The sequence below is a fragment of the Cariama cristata genome, unplaced genomic scaffold, assembly GCF_000690535.1.
Source record: "Cariama cristata isolate BGI_N322 unplaced genomic scaffold, ASM69053v1 scaffold43907, whole genome shotgun sequence".
Classification (NCBI taxonomy): domain Eukaryota; kingdom Metazoa; phylum Chordata; class Aves; order Cariamiformes; family Cariamidae; genus Cariama; species Cariama cristata.
Window position 1 is genome coordinate 8,330 of NW_009629148.1, and position 17,105 is coordinate 25,434.

General features: G+C 36.4%; 1 protein-coding gene across 1 annotated transcript; it reads left to right on the forward strand.

Moving 5' to 3' along the window:
- Positions 1-9,070: 9,070 nt before the first annotated feature.
- On the forward strand, positions 9,071-16,248 carry UBE2W (ubiquitin-conjugating enzyme E2W (putative)). Its single transcript, XM_009705055.1, has 4 exons — positions 9,071-9,158; positions 12,304-12,406; positions 14,958-15,113; positions 16,203-16,248. Exons 1-4 carry the CDS (start codon positions 9,118-9,120, stop codon positions 16,236-16,238), a joined length of 336 nt encoding a protein of 111 aa, XP_009703357.1. The 5' UTR covers positions 9,071-9,117; the 3' UTR covers positions 16,239-16,248.
- The last annotated feature ends 857 nt before the right edge of the window (positions 16,249-17,105 follow it).

Consider the following 17,105-nt stretch of genomic DNA (forward strand, 5'->3'; position numbering starts at 1 on the left):
GTAAAGTTGCTGTTCCATCTTTCAGTTTCTTCAGATCCTCATGATACTGCCTACCTGAGCGTGGCTAGTAGAGTTCCTGCCACTCCAGGTGGGAAGGCCACGGCATTCCAGCTTAATCACGCATCACAGCTTGATTTAGTGGTGAAAGAAGGTGTGGTGATGGAACGTTTCCTCTGGCAGAAATGAACGAAAGCTGTTTGCCCATTTTATGCTTTTTGCTCTACTGGTAGGTTTCTGCTTTAGTGGTAGAGAAAAATTGCTTTCTCCCCAGCTGTTTTCTACCAGACTCTTACCACTGCCCTTAATATATGCTGTTTTGTACTGAATCCCTTTTTTGGTTTAATCAGCTCATCTTTTCTCTCTCTTCCTTTCTTTCTCTAAAAAAAAAAAAAGGAGAGTCTCTAAAATAGACTTTTGAATCTATATTAAGGGTTGTTCATAGGTAAAGTATTTGACTAAGATAGCTCATCATTTGGTTTACCCATGTAAGATACTACATTTAAGACACTACACATTTCCTGCAGTGTTTTTTGAAACGCCAAGAAGTCGAATATTCAAGAATTACAAAGATAAGACAGTTGAATGTATTCCTTGATCTTTCTTCAGTTTTATTTTTCTTGTATCATTTACCTTTATAAAGTTTGTATTTTCAGCTCTGAGGAGATAATAAACCAGGAGTATGGGCACACAGTCTAACTTCATTGGATTATGGCATTAATATTTTACTGCTAATCAACAGAACCAATGTAACAGTTTATGTATGCTTTGCCCACTCCAGTTATGAAGTATAATACGTTAACTAAAACATCATTCATTGGCTGTCTGAGTTATTTCTCGGCTGTATGTACATAACTCATACTTGGTAGTGACCCCTATAACTAAGGCTGCCATGCTTTTTCACTGTATGTGTTTTTGTTTGCATATAGCTTTGTTAAACTTTAACTCTCTAGGCTCCAGTTTTCCAAGGGAGGGGCAAAGCTGTTGTAAGAGCTCTGACAATGGGCTTAGAACTGGAAATAGACACCTAATATTGTGAGACTCCTTTTTAAAGGCATTGAGAAAGGTAATTTTCATATACCTTCAAGAGCTAGATAAGTTTTCATGGCGGGGGAGGAAGGTACCTTTGACTGCACTATCACATTATGGGGGATCGTGGTTAAAGTCTGTCTGCCTGCCCGTCCGTGGGTATCGTCCTTGTTTGTGGTAGGATCAGAAAAAAAGATCCGTGTTTTGGGGGAATGTGATGGTGATATTGTCATATATGCTTTAGGAATAGAAGTTACTGCCTTTTGAGGTAGCTGACAGGGACACAGAGACCAGTGAAAGATTTTTGTATCTGTTAATAAGCATTTGTGGGATGTACAGAATCATAGAATCGTTATGGTTGGACATCTAGCTCAATGGTGCACAGTAACCAAATTATCTGCTTCTAGGAGATACATTCTGAAATACTCATGTTGCCAACCTCCAAATCTCCTCATGACCTAAAATACTACCCCCCTCCCCCTTTTCACATATTGCATCTTTTTATATGCTTCTGCCCTGCCTTCTGCTTCTTTATATGATTCACCAGGAATCCACACAAGTGAGAATTCAGCTGTGGCATTTGAGATGTTACCACACCAGTTCCAGAGGTGACCAAGTAAGATGTGTGCCAATTTGGAGGAAGAAGAGTGTATATTTTTGCTTAGCAAAGGTGCTAGAAGCTATTGGCTTCAGAGATACATTTAACTTCAACCATGACAAACAGTGAGCGCTGTCTATCAGGATTGAAACGATAAAGGTTGTTGTGAGCGGTCCGGGGAGTCAGCAAACTGACACCAGTTAATTTTGTGTTCTTTGTTCCATATGCTTTGAGAAGTCTTTTGAGCTTGACACTTTAGAAAAATGTGTGGAGGGTAACTGAAGGGGTTGCACAAATCCTCTTTGACAGAATTAGCAACAGAATACAAGCCATTGCTGTGTTAGTCATGTCTCAACTACTTGGATAAACTTACTTTTGGAACTGATGTTTGGATCAGTGTTAAGCTGTGTTCTTTGATTTCATCCCTGAATCATCCTTTCCTGTAGAGGTAGGTGAATTAAGTAATCTTGGTTTCAAAGACTTCCACCTTTTTGAAAACGCTTGTGTAAACTACCAGTTACGTTGCTACTCTGCCTTTTGCAGTTGGTTATTCCTTTAGTTGAAGGGCTGTGGTGTTACCCAGCCTTGGGTTTCTGATCTTCTTACTCTGCTGTTCTGTTTCCCTCTAGATAGTGAATATTTTTACCAATTTGATACTTCTTAGTTTTGCTTTACTTGGAAGTTGTATTAAAAGAATGTTTAAGCAGAAAATCTTCTCTCAAAAATAAGGAAAAGATCGAATAAAGATTGCCTGTGCATCCTTCATTATTCCTCCTTTATGTAACTAACTCCATGATTGCAGTCCATGTTTTCTTTCACAGTCTCTTTAAATACAAAGTGGACAAGCAGGAAGGGATCTTCTATATAAAATCTTACAATGGGTTAGCAGAAACGTTGGAAAGATGGTCTTGTGATATGAAAAGAACAATATAGCAAGCAGAGCTTCCAAGAGCATATCAATGTATAGAAAACATCTGCTTGGAGGTTATTGTGGGAGTGAGTAGCTGCACTAGCTTGTGTTTTGACTTAAAGGAGCTGGTTGAGAGGCTGAAAGCAACTTGAGTATGTGATTAAAAAAAATGGTATTCCTGATTCATAGTGAGAAAAAAAGGAAGAGTAATAATACTATTGACTTTAGATATGCATATCTCAAGAGAGCTGGGAATCTGTAAATAAAGAAGGACTCCTGATAATTAAGTCTTGAAAAGCTACAAGTTTCTAGAAGAAAATACTCATTTACAGGGGCAAGCTGTCTCAATGTGGAAAAAATAGAAGAATAATAGTAAAAGTCAATATGGCTATATGAGGAGCTATTTAGTGACTTGAAGATTGAAAAGTCTTTGTACAAAACAGAAAAGTGAAATAAGTAATTACTGTTAAACCTCAATATGAAAGAAAGGGACGAGCATGTAAGAGTGAAATCTACCCATGGTTCATTGTTTTAAATTAGCAGATTTCAAAAGCATTAAGAAGGGTTTTTATGAATCACTAGACAGGTGAAGAAGGGGGTAAGCCTGTGAATAGGAAAGGAAAGCAAAGAGTAGATGACATAGATACTTAAATTAACAACAAATCATGCCAAACAAAAAGGACAGAGTCAATACCTTTTAGGCACTGGATATTGTGTCAGACACTAGGATTCAACTGGGTGTCTTAGGTTAGGTTTGTGGGTGTGTTTTTTTTTTTTGTTTTAAGTGTGTAAGCAACTGAATCTGAGTTTTTTGACAATTATTTTGAGTGGGTTTCCAGATGATAAATACTATATTTATGCTTCTGCTGTTGTGTGAAAGAGTGGCTTCTGGAAATCACTGGACGAAATAGTCTCTGATACCTGTGGGGTATAATAGACAATTAACTTGTGAATACCTAGGTAAAAAGTAGCCAAAATGGATTTCTGAGATTTGAATAAGCAAACAAGAAAAATGTGGTGTAAATCAGTGGATTCTTGTTTTTTTTCCTTGTTAACTGCAAAGACCACTTCACCAGGTATCACAATTGTAGGTTGGTTGTAGTAAAATCACTCTTGTTTCGACTAGGTGTCTGATTGTGAGAGGGCGTTTGGTTCTGTCAAGCTGAGTGGACCTACCAAAGGGTATTTTGAGGGCAGTCTGCGTTGGCTTGAAAGAATTACGTGTTTAGTTGAGTAAAGACCGGGGAAGGAGAGAAGTAAGTTTAAATAAATAAAAGAATTCTCTTCTGTATCCATGAAGAGTAAGAGAAGTAATTTGACATAATTTATTCAACTCACCTAGGTCTCTTACTGTGAAAAAAATTCTTCCAATTATAAAAGCGAGAGATAGGATGATGTGGAAAATGTTAAAGGCTTTTAACTACGAGGATATTTTTAAGAATCTTTGATCCATCCTTATGTCGGAAAGATGGAGAGGTGACTTCTCTGAGGTATCTTCGAGTCCTAAGTTTATAAGGTTCTACAAATGAAATGGTTAAAACTGTCTGAAAAGTGATAATCCATTATACTTTGGCCTGCTATCTATGTTGCTGCTAATTCTCAAGAATTTTGTGCCAGAAAAAGTTTTCTGTATTCATGACTGTCAAATACAAGGAAGGTTTTTCTACCCCTGAAACTGTGCCTTTTCAAATGCTTAATTTCAGAAACTTAGAGTTGCAGCATGCCTTTTGTACGTAATGTGTGTGGGCTTGGTATATCAGTCGTGGTTTTTTAGAAGTACATAACTGAGGTACCTTGAAGCTAAGAGTGTGTGTTTCTGGATTTGTGCATGATATTACAGTAGTCTTTAGACTTAGTGTTACTCTGAGAAAATAAATGTTTTTTGTAACTTCTTTGGTCAACTAGTACAAAAATTTGAAGTTGTTGCATTTAAACTTTAGATGTTTTGTGGATTACTGTGGTAACCAGGAGCTCAATTTCCTAATTAAACTGTATAAATCCGACCTTTGAGGACTTCATTTAAGAGTGTTGTGGGTTTTTTTTTAACTGGCTGGCTCCTGATGATCCACTTTTGTGTATTAATCAGGCATAACATGAGACAAATTATTTTAAGTTGTGGTGAGGGAGAGAGGAAGAAGAAAATAACCCTTCACAATATCTTCCATATATTCTGAATATCCTTAGCTGCATATTGGGCTGTGTGTTCAAGCGTGTAGCCAACGGCTCAAGGAAAGTGATTCTTCCCCTCTCTCTGGCACTTGAGAGCACATCTGGAGTACTGGCTTTAGGGAGCCCTGGTACAAGAAAGACATTGATACCCTGGAGCGAGTCCAACAGCTGGCCACCAAGATGGTTAGGGGCTGAACTACGTGTTGTACAAGGAGAGGCTGGCTGGATTTCTTCAGATTTCTTAAGAAGAGAAGGCAAAGGGAAGACCTTGCTGTTGCCTACGACAGTCTAGTGGGAGGACGTTGGGGAAAACTGAGCCACAGTGGGAAGATAAGGGGCAACAGACACAAATTGGAACATGAGATATTCCAGTAAGATGTGAAAGAAACATTTTATACCATGAGGGTTGTCAAACACTGGAATGCATTGACCTGAGAAGTTGATTAAAAGACAATTTTCTAGATATTACTTAGCCCCTCTCTTAAAACAATTTTTCAGTATTTGAATGAATTCTGCTTAGTAGGCTGTGATGCCCTCTACAATTTTGTTCCAGTTACTATAGAGTGCTCTGGAGCATCTTCTGGAAAAGGTCTGTAGGCAACTATTTGTTAGCCTGTAGAGAAATAATCGAGTTGATTCTTGATAGAACAAACCAAATTTTGGAAATGTCTGGTGAAAACCTATTAAAGATACCCAGTTATGTTCATCAGATAAAGTATGATTAACTTGTATGGCATGGTTAATGGAATAGTAGTGTTGTAAAATAGATAGTATATTTTATTAGTCCACTTGGAAAAAAAACCAATAAGGACTTGTGTTTCCAAAAGGATCACATCTTAAATGTGTATCAGTTGGTCAACAGAAGTAATTCTCTTTGTGTAAAGACTTCACCTTGCTTCTATCTGTCGTGGCTAGAGTAATACTTAGGAAATCTTTAAAAGCATTTTTTTCCCCTTGGGATGCCTAACACTTTCAGAGTTCCTGTCATTATGGGGACTGGAGAAATCTAGGAATTTATTATAAAATGATGGTTTTGTCCTTTAATTTCAAGGGAGGTTATCCAAGATAGTACAGCTGGAGAGAATAAAAATGAAAAGGTTCTCTGCCATCTCTAATAGCAGTTGTTGGTCTTCTATCCTGATCACCTGCGATTCTGGAGTGAGATCCTCTTCATTTGGAGGAGTGTGTTTGTGTTTGGTTTTTTCCTCCCCAGCCCTGGCCTTGCCCTTAAGGGGGACAGTGTTGAGATACATGAAATCTGTCAGGGCATAGTGTGATGGAGAACACAGCTGATACTTCAGAGAGGCATAGGATTAGAGAGGTTGCAGTCAGGCTGAAGGGAATAACGCCTTTTGCTGCTACTTGGTTCTGTTTGGGACGTTGCTGGGAATGAAGAACAAGTCCAGAAGGGTTGTGGGTTTCTTGACCTCCGCATCCCCTCCGTACTTTTCCACTGTGGAGCTGTGCCGAGGAATTTACTGTCAATAAGAATTGCACTGGAATTTTCTAGGCATAATAGGTAATCATAGGTTTTCTTTGTGGATTCCCTTATTTCAAAGTGGTAGATTTATTTACTAAAGCTTGTTTTCATTTCATTACAACACTAGCAATGTTATAGGCTTACTTTTCTGAGGGACTTACATGATTGAGTTTCTTTGGCTTAATAGTCAGATCACATTCAGTAGAAAACGGGTATGTTTTCTTTTCAGCTTTATAGGGGAATGACTTGTTTGGTTTTTTTTTTAATTGATATTCTTAGAGAGCTGTAAATACAGATCAGACTGAACTTATGTTGATACTTATTTGAACTGGCTAACTTTGAAATTATAATTTCTTTTTTGTGATTAACAATATGATTTTGTTTACTGTAATACTTTTGACCCAAAGTGTAAATCATATCCCCTGTCATTTCTCTGGAATGCATTTTTGGATCTTAATATACTCTGTATTGCAACTGATGAGAAGCAATGTGTTGCCTGTATGTATTATTTGTGTTTAATGGACAGACCCCCATGACAGTGTCAACAAATGTTTTGAGGTCAGAGGAACAGAGCATTTCAGTGGTGCTCTGCTGATCAAGTACACATTTTAAATTTCAACCCCCCTTGCCCCTTGGGTTCCTAGTTTTTAGAAGGAACCATAAATTTTGTATGTGAGAACTGAAAAGCTGTGAAACAGTTGCAGAGAATATTTTTGCACTGGTGAGATGGGTAAAAGAGTGACTGAGACTGTATTAGACTGAAAAGATGGTTAGTGGAGAAAAGGACCAAAGGTCCAACCTTCAAATGAGACGATACTTTAAGTATTGATAATCTGGGATTTTTGCGAGGATACAGAACAAACAAAATTGTCTTTTTTTCAAATTACTGTGTTTAGTCAGGTACTGATACCTTAATGTGGCTGTTTTTAATTTAATTTTAAAATGGATTTTAGGCTGCTTTTTATAAAGACAGAGTTGTATAGTTGGTCTATATGTATAAGTAAATGAGTCTACTGAATTATTTGCTGTTCTTATATATATTTGTTCTTTACTACTTTTTACCTAATGTTTCCAAAATCTCTTCTTTAAGGGAGAGAGTTTGAATTTCCCTTGTCATATAAGGTTCTCATCTCTCAACTTTTAAAATGTTTGTCTATATGATGACCTATATGACAAGATTGGCTACCATTGAAGTTTATTTGATGGAGGTCCTGGAAAGTGTCAAAAAGAGAAATGACTTCAAAACATCTTTGCCACTCAAATAAGGATTTGTAAAATGGTTTTGGAATTTGTTCTTTTGCAGTTTAGTTCATAATAGTGGTGTTAAACACTGTTGGTGTTTATAATCTGAAATTTTCCTAAACTGTACAGAAAGTGCAAGATGAACACTAGGAATCTAATCTGTTTTCACAGCGTTAGCAATGTATATAGCTTTCTTATGAAAATGCCAGCGTTGTTTTTTCAGCTTGTTTGTGTCTGTACACCAATTATAACAGCCTTTAAAATTCTTTTATGACATAACATTTCACTTCAAAATGTATTTGTTTAATTACTTGCAAATAAAAGGCTTTTAAAGCGCATATTGGGGTTCAAGGTAGGAACTTTCGAAATAGAAGCCCAAAGCAAGTTTTCAGGGCTGCTTGATAGAGACAGAAAGTTCTTTTGGAATGTAAATTGTGAATGCATGAGGGCCTTTTCTTTAGGAGTTGTGTGTCTGAATTTATTCTAGGCCTATTTCAAAGGTATTAATTAGATACTGAATCACTTCTATGTTGAAATGAACACTTTTTTCTTTTTTTCCCCCCTGTGGATTTTTTAAAGTTCTACTAAACACCAGAAAAGTTGTTTGGAAAATCCGTAAGAAACAGCTACAAATGCGTGGTAAACCTACATTTTAAAAAAATGGTATGTTGGATCAAAATTAGATACTAATCCTCCAAACCATATGTTTTTATTCCTCTTGAGTGTAAGGTCATTTTGACTAGTAGGATGATGGAAGTGGACTGGTAGGCGGTAAACCTTAAAATTATTGGCAGGAAAGAGGAGAGTAAGAAATGAGAAAGCCTTGAACTTTCCGTTATCTAGATGGCTTGGAAATGACAAAACATATTGCGTAACTGTTTATATGGAGAAAATGCACTCTGAAAGCAGTGCCAATGATAGCACTTCACAGAGGTTGTGCTTCCCTTGCTCTGTAGATTGTAAGAAACAGTTCTGGTAGTTGTTACAAAAACCGTGTGGTTGCAGTTACCGATTTATCCCTGTCAAAATAGGTAAGAATTACCTGAGCTACTGGTGTAACACTTCTCTAAATACTATGACTCTGTGGGTTCTAAGATGCAGTTACTGTAAAGTTATAAAAGAGTTTGTGTTCTGCAAGTCACAAGTTTTGTGTTCTGGCCTCTGAGATGACTTAGAAGAAGGAAAAGGCTTGAACAGGTGCCAGATAGAAGTGTCATAAATTACTTAGAGGAGGAAGAGTTGTGCTGTTAAAATTTTGGAGAATTAATTGTAAATCTGATGCTACCAGGGCAATATGAAATGTGCAATGCTAGCGTAGAGCTCTGGTTGACATCTTTGTAATACGACAAAATCCTGGATACCTCTGTGTATTTTGTAACGCAACAGTTCTTCACTTAGCAGTCTTGCAAATGTAAGTACTCTTGCATTTTACCAAAAAGGTAAGTTTAAGGCCTGTGACTTTCACTTTAATTTCTAGGAGAGAAGTCTTCCCTCTCTCTCACCTTTCAATTTCACTTTGTATTTAAATTTTCAAATAAAATGCGTTTTACCTTTCAGTAATTGACGAAATGTACTTTAGTGTGCATGTGTATTGTTGAACTTTATTTAATATTGCAAATATTCTATACAATTTCTTTATAGAAACGATTACAAAAAGAACTATTGGCATTGCAAAATGATCCACCTCCAGGAATGACTCTAAATGAAAAGAGTGTACAAAATTCAATTACACAGTAAGTATATATACTGTTTTATTTTTGCTATCAAGCTGAAACACGTAAGTAATGAGAAGTTCTCTGCGCGCCACTTCCACCACTTATTCCAAGTAACGTTCTGAATTTTTGTTCTTAGTCTAGGGAGTGAAGCATTGTTTTACTTCATGAGCATATTGCAGTAATGTGCTGGACAGTCTCAGGAACTGGATAGTGAATTCATTAAATTTTTATTAGGCATTTTACTGTCTAACAATGTCAGTTGGGAAAAGCTTCTGCGTATTTTAGAATAAAATAGTTTAACAATCTTTCATAGCTACTAACCTCTGAAACCCCTCTAGATTTACTGAAATAATGGAGTAGCTGATTTAGAGTTCCTACATGATTTGTGTTCAGTATATTTTGTAACTGTTAATTTCCATTACCACCTTTTTCTCAAGCAAGTGGAGGAAACTCCTTAAAGAGCAAATTTATCTAAGTACATTTGTTTGGACTTTCCTCCCTGTTGTAGTTTTTTGTGTGATTAGCAAAACAGAAAGAGAAACATGGTTAAATATGCTGGGTTCTATCCATTGAAATGGACAGGGGTTGTTCCTGGTATTAATTTAAACTATTTTTTTAATTGACTGAAATTCAAAAGATTTAGACTGTGTTGACATTTGTTTTAGATAATTTTCTTAGGCTAATTTTAGGAAAATATTAAAAAATTCTTAGTAGATGTAAACATTTATGAGAGTATGAATCTTGGGCTATATGTTGTGGACTATGTTACTGATTGATGGATCAATTTAAAAACATAACATAGAGCTGACCTCTGATGTTGCTTCTTATCTGCATTTTTGGTGGTGGCACTCAGACCGTGTTACGTGAGGCTTTTCTGAGCCTTGTGTATACTGAGTTAAACACTGCTCTTGCTTTTTAAATTATGCTGCGTTTTGTGATACTTCCATGTAGATGAATACGACTAAAACAAATTGAAATAGCAATTTCCAGAATTTGGTACTAATAATAACAAACTGCTGTACAATTGCTGAATTACAGCTTGTGTTTTTTGCTTTACTTTGAGTTTTTTTCAGAAAGCAAAATACTTTTCTGAAAAAAGGGCTCAATCTAATATTGCAAATGTTTTTCACTCATTTAAACAAAAAACAACTATTAAATGAAAGTTTACAGCAGATGAAGAGATGGAAAAGGGAAAATCCATTGTGTGTTTTTTTCTATTTGTGGGTTTCCATTTGTCTTAGGATGTCTCTGTTCCCAGAGTACTCCCTCATTATTTTTTTTTTTTCTGCCCTGTACAGTTTTCATACCTTTCAATACCTTGCAAATAAAAACTTTCTCTTTACTGTCATGCTAGATTTTGGAATTGTCACTGGTCAGGAAGCTTCCTGTCACAAGTAACATTGTATATTTTTCTCTTTGAGAGTTTTTGGTGCCAAGTAGCATGTTCTGAGTTCATTAATCGAGTTGCAATTTGAAGTGGTGCAGTAAAGATTTGTGTAGCAATACTGACTTGGATTTGAAAGATGTTGAATAAAATAATTGGATCCCATGATGTAACTGGGTCATTTGAAATGTTAAGCAGTCATCTATTTTAGATATACAAGGATTAGAAATTTGAGATGGCTAAAAAGTAAAGCACACAGGAAAGATGGGTTCTAGTGATTCCTTGACTGTCAGAGGAACAATGTCCAGGCAGAGTTGTCGTCCAGTTGGTAAATGAAACTGTTTTAAAGACCTGAAAGTTGAGGTTCTGGATCACAAGGACTGGTAAAGCTGAAGAGTATTGGTGTACCATGTATATAAATGTAAAAGCAGAAGGCACGAGAAGAGGTAAGTGATCTGGAGCGCAGATGGATGAAATCGAAGGAGTCTTCACAAAATTAAGATACAAAACACTGGTACAGCCATCACCATGCTACTGTTGAAGATGCATTCCTCCTGAAGAGAGTGATAGCTAGCAGTTCAGTAGAGATGCAATTTAAAAAAAAAAAAAAAAGAGTAATAGAGGGGAAGATAAAAAATGTGCACGACCTAAATACATGGAGAGAGTGTATATGACAGGAGGATGGAGAGATTGGGAATGGGATCATCGGGGCTGCCAGCTGGAGGAGATGTTGACTGAACACATTGCTGTTCTGAAAAATCTCAACTGCCTTGCTTGAGTCTAATATAAATCTCATCTGAGCATTTTTGTAGTCTCTTGCTGACTCTTTACCTTATCATGTTGCCCAAACGAGTAAAACTCAATCAAGGGTGAAAGGCAAAAATGAGGAAGTGATGCTGCAAAGGATGATATTCAGTGATCAACAGTAGAACTCCAAAATGACAGAAGTTAGATAGCAGACTGTTGAACAATATGCAAAGTGTCTCTTTTTGACTGGATTAAACAAAACTCCAACAACCCAACCCAAAACCAACAACAATAAAAAAACCCCACAGGTAGCAAACCCCCTGCCAACTCCACCTGTCAGTTACTTCCATGTTATTATGATGGAAGAGGCAGAAGCAGAGGAAAAAGAATACTGTAATATGTTAAGGTGTTATCTTCATTACAGTTGCAAATCGTCCTTTGTTTTATTTTTAATTTTCTGGGACCTTTTCCTTTTTATAATATTAATGTTTCCAGTTTTGGTTCCATTAGCTGCCGGGTTATATACCATTTAATTTCTGGGTTTTTCACAGACTTAAGTGGAAGAGGAGCGTTGCCCTTCCCCCTTGGATACAGATTTTATTTTAATAAACTGTATTGATGATTTCCTTAACAGAAAAGTAAAGCAGCATGAAAGAGAATGTGCACTAGGTTGTTTCCTTCCAAGCTGTTTTTTGTGTGGGATTAAACTTTGGAACAGGTCTTCTGTTTCAGCTTTGTTGTCTCACGTTCACAGTCATTTTATTGGGAGCTGATGGATTTGTGTTGAATTCAAGTCATAATTACTTGTATTGTTTGCAGCACTATATCAATGCCTGTACATAAAATACCAAGCTTGTTTATTTCAAATGTGGGCTTGATGTGTTATTCACCTTTGTGATTGTTATGATACTAATGGCGAGTTTAGAGGATTTGGCTGTGATTGGAAATTGATTTGGTTAGTCCTGTGCTCCAGGAGTAAAATTATAATTTGTCAGTCCACAGTACTAACAATTTTTTTTCCCTGTTCCTTAGGTGGATTGTAGACATGGAAGGTGCTCCAGGAACACTATATGAAGGGGAGAAATTTCAGCTTCTATTTAAGTTCAGCAGTCGGTATCCTTTTGATTCGCCTCAGGTAACTGCGTTCTTCCTTCTTGCTTAATGCTACCTTTAGGTTATAGCTTTATGACACGTGCTGAGTATTAGTATCATCCACATATCCTAACGTGAGGTTTAGTGACTTTAGTTTGTATTATACACATTGTCCAGATGCCTTTTATTTTAAAAATGACTCTGCAGTGAGGCATAGTGCTGTAACAGTCTACTTGGTTCCATAGGAAATGAAAGAGCAGTGTAAACTGGAGGCTTCTTTGAGGCTGATATGAGTATGATACGGAAGAGCAACACAGGATAAAGTAGGAAGATCCCCTTTACTGTGGTGTAGGAGCAGAGTAAACAACAAACTGCTTCTTCCTCCCCTCTCTTTTTGCTTTCAACTTTTTTTTTTCTCCTAGTTTTAGCCTCTTGTATTTTCTCTGCTGCCATTGTTAGTACAGCTGGAGAAGTATTGTGCTTATGGTAGGGATTTTCATAGATACAAGACATCTTTGAGAGACCTGTAAATCTGGTGGTTGCAATTGAGGTGTGAGATACTGTGTTGCTTTCATGGCAATGTAAGGAACTGGAGGGGCACCAATACTACTAGGTTGCAGAATGAGCTCTATACATCCATCCCTCCATTACCTGAGGGAAACATTACAAAACATAGCTGGGAAGAGTCGTATTTGGCTATCACCTCTGCTTTTCTGAAAAAAAGAAGAAAAGCAAGAGTGACTTGGTTCTTCTCCTGTTTCAGCTCAAAGTTCCAAGAGTGATCTCTGACACTTTTCTCCTTGGTGTTGAAACTGAAGCACAGAGCTGTGAGAGACACTTAAACCATAAACATTATGTATTTTTAGGTACCGTGATAAAAACTAGAATGCTGACTTTCCAGTCTTAGGTTTTAAGGAACAAACTGGCCACCCGTACTTCTGCACCTCATCAGGTTTGCAATGAATTACTCATAAGTGATCCACAAGAGAGTAGCCACTTTCATTTGGTTCCAAGTAGGTACTGTTTGTACTCGTTACCCAATCTGTGTGTGTGGCTCTATGCAATTTGTTGTAAAACAGCAAATTAGATCTGTACATGTACACTGACTTTTAGCACAGAAAACAATTAAGAATTTAAGTACTGGGTACTTGATTGTTGTTGATGGCTAGAATTTCAGTTATAGAAGGAACTTACTGCACAGCAACATTTTTATGTTAGAACCCTTTGGATCATAATTCTCTCTCAATTCACAGTAAGTAGATTTGCAGGAGAGTTTACATTTCTGCTCCTTAATCACTTAGTTGTTTTCTACCTTTAAATGTTTATTGTCTGTCAAAGTGTGCATGCTTTTACTTACCTAGTATGCCTAGTTCTGGTTTTCCTATAAAAGGAAGGCATTAGTTAGAAGTGAAATACATTACTGGATTATGAAAGTAAGCTCTTCATTGCGTAAGAAATACCAGTTTGAAGACCTGTGAAAGATCATTCTGCATTCTTTTTTTCTGCTGCCTTAAAAACCTATCTGCCATTGGGCAAATAAATTAAGCTCTCTAATTTCAGTTTCCTGTATGATGGTGTTGCTTCTTTCTTGTAGTCAGCGAAGAGGTGGGTGTGTTGTGTAAATATATACAGAATTGTACACGTACATATGTCAACTTAGGAAACACTTAAGAGGCTTCTGGATATTATGGTTATGAGTGGTAGAGATGTATTATGTCCTTGCATAAAAGATGACAGTGCTTATGTTGGATAAGGAGCTCAGGAGCATAATGCTGCTGTGCAGGTTTCACTTTTACTCCATTTCCTTTGGTCCTGAGCCAACTATGTGTTTGATGAAAACTTGCCGTAAGAGCAATAGTTGTCAAAATTGCTTTTCTAACCTGTTTTTGACTGTGATATTATCTTTTAATAGAAAGGAGTTATGGAGGTTCTAAGTGCTGTTCTACCATATTCGTCCATGTCAAATAAAAACATTTTCCATTTGAAGTAATTATCTAAAAATATTTCCTATATGGTAACATATGTCTGTAGTACAAGTCCTTTATTTTATAGTTGATGGAATTGATGCGTTTTATTTTTATGCTGTAACCCGGAGGAGTTGTTCAGAACTTAATTTCTGTTATGTTCAGGGTTATAGAAATACTCATTTGTGAATCTCATTGCGTTTCCTGGTGTATAACGTTGTGGCTTATGAAATCATTAAAATCCAGTGTTTTGGTTAGTCAGCTGTATTTATTAGCACATGAAAGACTGAGGCCGCAAGATAGAAAAAGTTTATTTTCATGTCTTTATGCTGTTATTTTTGCATTTTTTCTGTGCTGTATAAATATTCATAGAAAAAAAACCCTACATTTAACCATTTATTTAACTTCATCTTCTCTAGCTTTTTAGGCTTCCATTGTTTTATTTTACATTTCAATTAATAGCTTCCAAAAAGGAATGAACCTAACATGGTAAAATGTATTATTTAGCCAAGTGAAAATGGCAGATCCACTTCTTAAATAAGATTGTATTGCTTTTGGGAAAACAATAATGCCTTATTTAGAGTGTGGACAATAAATTACAATTTTCTTTTTTTTTTTTTTTCGTTTTAGGTCATGTTTACTGGAGACAATATTCCTGTTCATCCTCATGTTTATAGCAATGGTCATATCTGTTTATCCATTCTAACAGAAGACTGGTCTCCAGCTCTCTCAGTGCAATCTGTTTGTCTTAGCATTATTAGCATGCTTTCCAGCTGCAAAGAGAAGGTATGGGCTTTTTTAGCACTGTTGGAGTAGAATAAAGTAAAAGTTAATAGTTTTCTACTTTGCAAAGTGAGATTTTCATTTCTCAAAATCTAAAATAGGCAAAACTACTATATCTACTTTTCTAGTACTGAAAAAATACTCGGCTAGAACCGCAAAATAAACAGTGGAGTGAGTCACTGTTTTCATGGTAACCTGCTCGTTATTGGAAAAGAAGAGTGAATGGAACCCTTCTAGTTGTACTAATTATGAAGTTCAGTTGTTTTAGGACAATGCTTTGTAAAACGATTCTGTCTCTAAAGGCGGTGAAAATTGACTATTGAAATGCCTTTGATGCAGATGCTTGTAAGGCTTTGCAGCTGTACTATTTCAGTCATCTTGGTCATTTCAGGAAAGTAAACGGTGCTAAGCTGCTTTTTTGGTCATAGATGGGTGGCACTGATAGCTCAGACCTTGTTTGTGAAGAGACTGTGCATTTACTCTTGGCCATTGCTTTTGCAGTGGAATATCCGTGACAGTTAGATGTGGTCAGAGCTTGTACACATGTGCTATCCAAACACAAACACATCAGTCCTAGTCATGTGTGTGTGGGCGAAAAATACCCCCAAACTGGCTTCGTATTGTGTCCCATGACTTTGGTTTTGCATAATGATGACACTTGTGAAGAAAGCTGAAGAATATGAAGTATTGATCAGATACAAGTGTTTGAAGTTCATTTTTTCCCCCACTCCGAGCTGAGACTTACGGATTTGAATTGGATCTAATATATCAGAATTAGATTCCAAACTGCAAAGGAATTTCATTTGTTTTTCAGCTGTTCCTTTCCTGTAGGTTGTTTTCTTTGGTGGTGGTTTTTTTTTGTTGTTATTTATTTCTCCCCGTATCTATTTCAAAACTGTTAGTTATTTTTCATGAATTTTTTGCTTGGCGTATCTTCAGTAAGAATTGTTACCTGGATCCTTAGGAGATTTTTCTTGACAAAGGTCTAGCCCCGCCTTTTACCTCATTTGCACTGCATTCACGTGGTAGCCTTTCGTAAGCTTATTAAATAGCTCATGTATTACAATATGAGGATTGTTTGATTATTTGTAGATCTTTTCTTCTGTTGCAGAGGCGACCTCCAGATAACTCATTTTATGTAAGAACGTGTAACAAGAATCCAAAGAAAACAAAATGGTGGTATCATGGTAAGTATTTAACTAGGACCAGGAATTTTGAACTTTTTTTTCAGGCTAAAGGCAATTAAAATGTAGGAAAGTAGGATAAATGCACTCAAAGCCTTAAGCTCTTTTTTAGATTTTAAAAAGTTATTAAATTCCTGTTTCTGAGATACTCTGCTATGATATTTTTTATATCACATTTTAATAATTCCTGATGGAAATTTAAATGGTGCATATTTATATGTTTTTAATTGTAGGACCAAATTTGAAAGTTCTTGTAAACTGTATTAGTTTGTGACAAGTCTTAAGTTTGGGGTTGGGCATGCTCCATAATGAAACTAGATTTAGCTCTAAACCCAGGGGTTTTATGTTGTTGTTGGTAATGCTTTAAGAGCTTTTATGGCGATAAAAAGATGCCTATATGTTTCTAAACAGCTATGTGTTTTAATAGATTTCCACTGTCAATCAGAATTTCTGATGTGAGACTGTTGACTGACTTAAGGGTTTTTAAGAACTAATAGTCAACAATGTAGTTATAAGTTTATACATGCATGTGATTTAAAAAAAAACATACTAAAATTGCTACGTATAGTACTACAATGTTTGCAGTGTTAGTGTTGTTTTGGTTTTTTTTTGTGGTGTTTTTTTTTTTTTCTTTCCGTGTGCTCTATGTCTGGCTTTATACTGTGTGGTTTCTTTCTTCTGCCTCAACATTTGTCATCCTCTTCCCAGAGCTGAGGCTGGCTGTATGTGCTTGTCTTACTCACTTCATTGGTGAGGAGAGAAGGAAGGGGAGGGAATAGAGATGAGCTATGCTTTTCTTCGCTCCTCTCCT